The sequence below is a fragment of the Malurus melanocephalus genome, unplaced genomic scaffold (assembly GCF_030028575.1).
Source record: "Malurus melanocephalus ecotype Western Australia unplaced genomic scaffold, MMel_1.1 scaffold_901, whole genome shotgun sequence".
Taxonomy (NCBI): domain Eukaryota; kingdom Metazoa; phylum Chordata; class Aves; order Passeriformes; family Maluridae; genus Malurus; species Malurus melanocephalus.
Window position 1 is genome coordinate 3,632 of NW_026624133.1, and position 8,241 is coordinate 11,872.

General features: G+C 53.9%; 1 protein-coding gene across 1 annotated transcript in view; it reads right to left on the reverse strand.

Annotated features, from left to right (window-relative positions):
• Positions 1-563: 563 nt before the first annotated feature.
• Positions 564-8,241, reverse strand: part of PPM1G (protein phosphatase, Mg2+/Mn2+ dependent 1G) — a 16,835-nt gene continuing 9,157 nt past the window's right edge. The window contains exons 3-10 of the mRNA XM_057386023.1: positions 7,114-7,199; positions 6,653-6,785; positions 4,776-5,245; positions 4,219-4,359; positions 3,263-3,497; positions 2,113-2,242; positions 1,888-1,990; positions 564-1,219 (exon numbers count right to left, since the gene is read on the reverse strand). Of these exons, the coding sequence (XP_057242006.1) occupies positions 1,025-1,219; positions 1,888-1,990; positions 2,113-2,242; positions 3,263-3,497; positions 4,219-4,359; positions 4,776-5,245; positions 6,653-6,785; positions 7,114-7,199 (1,493 nt within the window). The 3' untranslated portion in view covers positions 564-1,024. The remainder of the gene's footprint in view (positions 1,220-1,887; positions 1,991-2,112; positions 2,243-3,262; positions 3,498-4,218; positions 4,360-4,775; positions 5,246-6,652; positions 6,786-7,113; positions 7,200-8,241) is intronic.

Sequence of the window (8,241 nt, forward strand, 5' to 3'; positions counted from 1 at the left end):
TCTGCTGCCCACAGAGCCTGCAGCTCCCATGGAATCTGGGGCAGGAATCCTGCTCCAGGGTATGGCACAAGGACAGACTGGGGGAAAGAACARTTGTGAGAAACCAACACAAAAGGCCCCGTTCTTTGTAAAAAGGCCAAGAAATAATGGACCACCACAGAGGGCTCTGCTTTTCCAGTGGTTTGGTGTGGCCATGGGCTTTCTGCTGCACAGGGAGAGCCCACGTGTACAGCCCACCCTTCCATCAGTTTTTCACAGCTCAGAGGCTGCACTCCTGCAGGAGCAGCCACACTATTGACACACCTTGCACGATCTGTGCATCAGGGAGGAGCTGCCTCCTCCACACCTGGACAGGTGAGCTCAGGGGYGTGACTGTACCCCCACCCCTGCAGCAGACACAGACTCTTTCCAGATGCTCATCTCTGCTCTGTGTGAGACTCCTCAGAAGAGCCACTGGAGGAACWGGGAGCCACAGGCCAAAGCCCTGCACTGATCCAAGAGCCCAGGGACAAATGTTCTCCTCCCCACCCCACCAGGAAAGAACCAAGGACCAAGACCACGGCTGTATTTTCTGGTCTTTTAGTTTGAAAAAAGTATTGATTGAAAGTGTACAACCGAACATGGCGTGGCCACAGCACCACCGCCAGATTGTTTCACAAATAAAAACAGAAAGGGCCTTAAATAATTGGGTGCAGATTAAAAAAACCTCAACAGTGAAAAAGTTCTTCCCTCCAAACAGAAATTCACAGGCACAGAAATGGCAACAACCACATGGAGACAATGGGGGGACCTCCTCCTCCTCCTCCTCCTCAGCACGGGCGCAGCTCCGTCCTCTCCCTCTTTGGAATGGTTACAGATGAACGGTGCAACATTCCCTCTATCCAGACCCGCCCCCACCCCACCAGGACACGGACAAACAAGGCCTCTGCTAAGGCTAAAAAAAGGACAAGACTCGAGTCTTGAGTTCAGCATGGGTAAGAAACGAGAGTCTGGTGAGCACAGCCCAGTCCTGGGGTGGGCCCTGCTACTCCAGTTTGGCCTTCTTGGTGCTGTCCCCACCATTCTCCTCCGCTGGTGCCGCYGCCTCCCCCAATTTCCGCTTCCCACTCTCGGCAGGTGGGTGTGTGTTACGGGGYTTGAAGCTGATAATGATGCAGGTCATGTTATCACAGCCGGTGCCATCCCCTGAGGTGTCTGGAGCCAAGCACTGATCCAGCAGCTACGGAGGGACAGGGCACATCAGCACAGAGCACAGACACACACTAAAACCAGCCCGAGGCACTGAGAGAGGCTCAGGGGCTGCCAGGAGGGACAGGGCACATCAGCAGAGAGGAGACACACACTAAAACCAGCCCGAGGCACTGAGAGAGGCTCAGGGACTGCCAGGAGGGACAGGGCACATCAGCACAGAGCACAGACACACACTAAAACCAGCCCGAGGCACTGGGACCAGCCCGAGGCACTGGGACCAGCCCAGGGTACTGACAGAGGCTCAGGGGCTGCCAGGAGGGACAGGGCACATCAGCACAGAGCACAAACACTGGGCCTGGCAGGGGCTGCCAGGAGGGACAGGGCACACCAGCACAGAGCACAAACACTGGGCCTGTTCCAGCACCTGACAGAGGCTCAGGGGCTGCCTGAGGCAGGCCAGACCTGTCCAGGACAGTCAAATGCTGCTCCCACCAGACAAGGGCCAGAGATGGCCTTGGCAAGCCCAGGTTTCTGAATGTGGGCAGAAACTCCTTTGGCTGGAGAGCAGCCCGAGGTCAGACAGTGGCTGGAGTGCACAGACCACCCATCTGAGGGAGCGGGAGGGCAGAGCCAGGCACTGAGCTGGGACACACAAACACCATGCTGCTGCAGGGACAGCAGAGCYCCAGCTCTTACCTCTTCTACAATGGAGGAGAGTGGTCGCAGGACTCCGTTCTCATCCTTCTGGGTGATCTTGGACTGGATGAAATCCACCACCTCCTGGCTGCTCATCACATTCCTGCAGAGCAGAGAGGTCAGAAGGGCAGGAGAAGGGAGCACCTATGCCACAGTGTCCAACAGCTCTGGAGAAAGGCTGGAGCAGTGATGCCCCAGAGGCACAACAGCTCCCTCAGCACTCACCAGATTCCATCACAAGCAATCACCATGAAGTCGTGGTCATCGTTTATTGTCAGCACTTTGATGTCAGGCAAGGCAGAGATCATCTGCTCCTCTGGAGGAAGGTTCTTGTTCCGCTTGTAGAAGTGATCCCCTGTGGTGGGGAGAAGATGTCTGGGCACGGGCAGTGCTGGACAGTGAGCAGCACTGCCCTGCCACAGGGCATTCCTGGTGGGATCAGAGAGTGTCCCACAGCCTGGGATCAGCCTCTGGGCCAGGAGGAACCATGGCAGTTCCAACTGAAAGCTCTGGTGAGCCCCAGAAAAGGAAAGAGGGCCTTGGCCAGCTCAGCTTCTCTTCACCCCAAACCAAGTGCCCCTTCCCCACCTCCTGGGGCAACACCAGAACAACAGCACACAGGASCTGKCATGTCTGGAAAGGCTGTGGCTSCCACCATCCCTGGAAGTGTTCRAGGCCAGGCTGGAYRGRGCCTGGAGCAATCGGATCCAGTGAAGGTGTCCCTGCCCATGGTAAGGGCTGGAACTGGTTTAAAGTCCCTTCCCACCCAAACCMCTCCAAGGTTTGTTTTAGGAATCAAAGCTCACTTGACAGCTCACCTCTGCAGCTTATCAGGAATCACATCCTACAAAGGGACTTCCAGGGCCATCACAAAATGACAGGTGGGAATGCCAGTGTCTCCCTAGATAAACTCATTTCCATCCTAGAGGTTTTTTTACATCTTTACACTAAGACAATGACTTCAGTGGTTTGGGTCCTTCTACACACATACAGATGAATAAAACCCTTGAACTGCCATGAAGCCAGGTCCCCAGGAAGCAACACACCAAGGTTCCTCAATAAACCAGCAAATAGGAAAAGCCCTGTTCCAAGGGCAGCTGTCTGGTYTTGGGACAGTTTAAATGAAGTGGTTTCTGACAAACCAGCTGCTGGCACTACAGCCTGGGAGGTGTCAGATGCTGCTTTCCATTGATGTCCAACTGYTTCATGGCCATTTTCTCCAATTAGACTGAACTCTCCCATCAARTACTGAAGAGGTTTTACTCATCTCATTAAACACTGTTCCATAAGCTCAGTGGCTGGCASTGCTGCAAGCACAGCTGTCCCAAGGCCAGGCTCCATGGCCAGCCCTGCCAGCATCCCCCCTGCTGCTTACCAATGGCCCTGGAGAGGTTGAGGCCACCGTTCACCCTTCCGTCCATGGTGACCTTGCCMCCAGCATTCTTTATCCTGGCCAGCTCCACCTCATCCTCTGGCTTGTGGTCGTAGGACATGTCCACAGCCTTGCCTGCCTCTGACACCACGCAGCGCGAGTCGCCGGCGTTGGCCACGATCAGCTGCTTGCCCCGGATCAGTGCCACCACTGCAGTGGTGCCGCTGTCCGAGCCAGGCTGCAAGAGACAGCATTTGGGTGAGACTCCTTTGTGGCTGTGTCATGTCAGTAAAGGAACCAGCAGCAGCTGCCACGGCCCCAGCAGTGATGCAGCACCCCGAGATCTGCAAATCACCCCATAWGCACACGTGGAACAATGGACAAAGGGCAGTGGGAAACACCACAAGTGCATTCACTGAGGGGCAGGTCAGGCAACACCTTTGCCCCAGCCTCATGCAGCTCAGTGGGTCAGGATTCTCTGACATTCCACATGTCCATACCCTCCACTCTGATGTGCTAATTGCAGCCCCAGCCCAGCTTGAGCACAYCCTCACTGCAAGGCAGGACATCTCCCCAAAGGGACAAACTGGCACCTTGAAAGCCATGTCCCCACTGACCCTCATCCCCCGGGTTCCTGTGCTGCCATGGGCTGATGAGCCACACTCTGGCCTGGTGAAGTGATGCCATCTCTGGAGCACTGTGCCAGCACAGCCCTCCTGTTCCTGCCCCATGCTCTCCCCACACCCAGCAGCAGGATCAGCCTCTTTGATCTTAACCTGCTGTGCAGATCTAAGTGATCCCTGAGGTTCCACACAAACCCAGCTGTCAGCAGCTCCCTCAGCCCAGGAGAGCACACAGGCTATTCCATCCCCACCTGAACAGGAAACATCCCCCAGCTGAGTCTCCCAAGTGCCCCTGGCTCCATGCTAAGCTGCAGAACACAAAAACAGYGTGTGCACCTCCTCCTTCCCCTCCATGCCCGGTAACAACATTTCCTCCTCTTCATCCTCATCCTCCTCTGCTTCTTCAGTGTCATCCTCATCATCTTCATTCTCCGCCTCTTCGCTGCTGTAACCATCCTCCTCCTCCTCACTGCATTCCTRCAAGGAAGAGATACCACAGGAGTCACACAGGACACTTGGTACAGTCCCTCTGCTGGTCCCTCCATCCTGGGGACCAATGCTCAGCTCCCCCAGAGTGTGAGGTCACTTGGCATGTCCCCCACACATGATGGCTACAAAACCAAGGCAGCTGGAACCACCACGGCAGGGGATGACACGATGGTGCATGCAGCAGGACCGAGGGCTATCGGCCATGGCCGCTGCAGGATCAGGGCGTGTCCTTTGGGGTAACTCAATAATCCCAAACATTCCCACGGGATGGCCTCAAAGGATCAGCCTGAAACACCTGYTCCTAGGACACACCTAGGATGAGCCTGAGGCTCGTCTCAAGTACCACCCTAAGCAATGCATTCTGCCCAGCCAGAAGGCCACTCTGTCCCAGTGCTGTTTCCTACCTCACTGTCTTCCTCCTCTTCCTCAACCTCATCTGACTCATCCTCACTGTCCTCAAAAAATTTGGATTTGGTTGTGCGCTGGGGCTTTCCCGTGGAGGAGCAGGAGGGCCCGGCCTCCCCAGTAGAAGAGGTGACGGCCTCGTCACCTTTGCCTAGTTCAGGCTTCTGCAGAGCAGGGCTGTTGCCTCCAGCGCTGGCTTTGTCTGAGGTGGAGGAAATACCCGTGATTTCTTCATCTGGCTTCCCGTTCTTCCTCTCCTTGTGGTCAGGAAGCTCCCCTGGGTCAGCCTCTCCATTCATATTTGACTCCCCATCATGCTGCTTGCCTGTCCCTCTTCCAGCGTTATCCCCAGCGGCAGCTACAGACTTGGCTTTGAGGTTCTTGGTGCAGTTTTGTCCATAACGTGTGAGAAGCTCCTCTATGGTCATTGTGGCTTCTTCATGCAGAAGAGCAGCTTCCTCATTATCCACTGCAAAGGGAAATGGGAGGGGGCAAGAACAGAGAGGGTCAGAGAGCAGGATGCTCACCAGGCCGAGTCCTGTGGTGAGCTGTCCCAGCTAAGGCTGCTGCTGGAAGAGCTCCAGCAGTGCTCTCCAGGCTGACTGAGCATGGAGTCAGGCCTGCACCCTCCCGTGGTGGTGACCTGGTGACCACTGGTCATGGCCTGCACCCTCCCGTGGCTCCCAGCTGCTGCACGTGAGCAGGACAGAAGAGCAAGGCCACAGTTCTGACCACGGCACAGCCTGCCAGTGCTCCCAGTGCTGCCAGTGTCCCAGACCCAGTGCTGCCTGGCCAACTGCCAGCACCACGGTTCACATCAGCTGTAAGGGCTGGGGATAGCACAGGCTCACATCAGGTGTATGGCTGCAGGTAAAGCCTCACTTTCCAGGCACAGGTTCACTGGGAGCCACAGGGAAGCAGAGTCACCACTTTCATGTGCAGGTTTGGTTATTAATGTCACAGCTGGGAACAGGAACAGAGCACCTCATCCATGGGCTTGCACCATCACAGGGATCTCTACCAACTGTCACTTGGACAGGTACAACAGGTGAGAGCACAGCTTTGGGCTGGGACTGCAGCACCTCCCAAGTGGGACTAGACACAAAGTGGGATGACTTTCCTCAGTGACCACAAGCCAATGACCACTGCTTCCCTACTGACATCCCCTTGCATATAGCTTCCTTCGCTATTTAATCACAAAAGAAAAACAAATACAGATATCCAAAATGCTCCCAAAAATCCAAACAAAAAGAAAGAAAACCCAACCAACCACCCACCCACTTCATCCCTGTCAGCTGGAGAAAAAGAACCAACAAATTCAGTGTTTCCAGACTGACATATTGTTCAAGGTGATAGAACTGCCTTGCATCTGCCTCAAAGCAGAGTACCTCAGAGTACCTCAAACAAGGTACTCAGCGAGAGCAGCACAGGATTCCACCCCAGTAAACACCTCCTGGGCTGGCAACCACTCTCTGGTGGAACACTTGCTTCTTTTTGGGAAGAACTGCTAAAGAGACCAGACCTGCTTCAATCCTACCTGTAGCTGGTGACTGCCACCACACCATTTCCCTTCAACAACTGAGCCCAGCTCGGAGTTCCTGACACATCCTGGAAACCTGCACCCCATGGAAGAAGCCCTATAGAAAACGGTGATGGACTGGTTTGTTATGCACAGCATTAAGCTCCCAAATGGATAAGGGCTCCCCTAGCACCAGCCCAAAGCCATGGACAATGCTGAGGGGCAGAAACTCAACTCAGCCAAAATTTAACTGAGAAATTGGGACAGAAAACACTGTGCCCAAGGAGACCTGACCCTGCTTCTCTACATCCCTCTCCTGGAGCTGCAGCTTTGTCTGTTCAGTGGCATCTCACTTACCATCATCTTCATCAGCAACTTTCTCCTTCTCATCTTCATCATCCTGTGGCCGCCCAGCCATTTGAGAGAGCTCCTTAATCACCTCCTCTGTGGTGAGCTTGGCATCAATGGCCAAGAATGCATCTTCCAGGGCCTATGTGTGAACACAGACATAATGGGCAGCTGCCCCTTCCCTGTGGGATGCCATACTGAACAATTCAGTCTCTTCCAGCACACACACCATAACGAATCCCAGCATGGCTGCAGCTGCCTGCATCCTCCAGGGYTCTCCTGATCCAAGCCCCTGCTCCAGCACCGATACCCAGTGGCCCAGGACTGTGATCAGACAGGTTCTGAGCAGCTCCAAGGATGGAGACTCCATCACCTCCCTGGACAAGTCACACCCAACTGGGTACTGACACCAGGGCTTTTCTCTGTGTTGGCACTTATTCAGTCCAGGGCAGAGCTGGCTCCTTCCTTACCTTTTGCAATTTGCCTTCCTTGTAGGCCTTTTGATCTTTGATGATCTCAGGGAGGTACTTGGCACAGTACAGGGCTACTTCTTCTCCTGAAAAAGAGCAGAAACCATTTAAAGAGGCTTATCCTCCCTGACAGAACATGCTCTTGAGCAACTGAATTTCTGAGGTAAATCCTCAGACACAAAGCAGAGCTGCTCTAGACACAGAATGGTGACACAGCAGTGAGTTCAGGGATCCCTGCTCACACGTTCCCAACAGGATGCACAGACAGCCCTGGTAAACCTCAAACAGCTCCAAACCACGAGGTTTGGCCAATGCAGCAAGCTTCCCAAGAGGGAGCTTAGGCCCATGCTGACATTTAGGCCGACTCTTTAGATCCTGCCTACCTGGAAATCTCTMATTTCCCGTGTCAGTGCAAGCAGAAGGAAAGGAAAGCTTTTGTTCACTGTAGGCTCTCTTGGGAGCATTACCAATGTGCTGTGAGCACATAAAAATGTTCAGTGTTCTAGTGTATGGTCTAGACCAATGTCAGTGGGATCCCAGAGGTTGAGATGAACCTTACAGGAGATAAGGCAGTCACCCTGATACAGTAAAGGGCACAGCAAGATAAACAGCCTGAACACTGTGCCCAGAGCATAGGGGATAGCCAGGACTGAAAAACAACTCAAGTCAAGTGGCCATCCTAGAGCAGCTGAGAGACTTTTAAAAGCCAGAACCTTCCCCAGCTGATTAAACATACCTGGTGTCAGGTATGGAAAAGGCCATGGAAGGCACTTGTTGTGATACTGAAGGTGCTGTTAAGAGAGAAGGAAGAGTAAAGAGTGAGGGATGATGAATTTCTGTGGTTTATCTTGAACAGGGCCAGAAAGAGAAGTGTGAGTTGTAAAAGATCAGACTAGCCATTGAGGTTCTTACATGGGCAAAGAACAGTGCAGGACACAGGAACCTGGCTCACACCTCACAGAATAAAAATTAGACCCAGAAACTGAGGAACAAATGAAATGACTACACAGAAAGAGGGACAGGAGCAGCACAGGCTGCAGGCAGGTGGAGAGTCCCCATGCAGGGTCCAGGAATATCCTGAGGCTGTGCTGGACCAGTCATTCCCTGTCACAGAGCAAAGTATGAGCA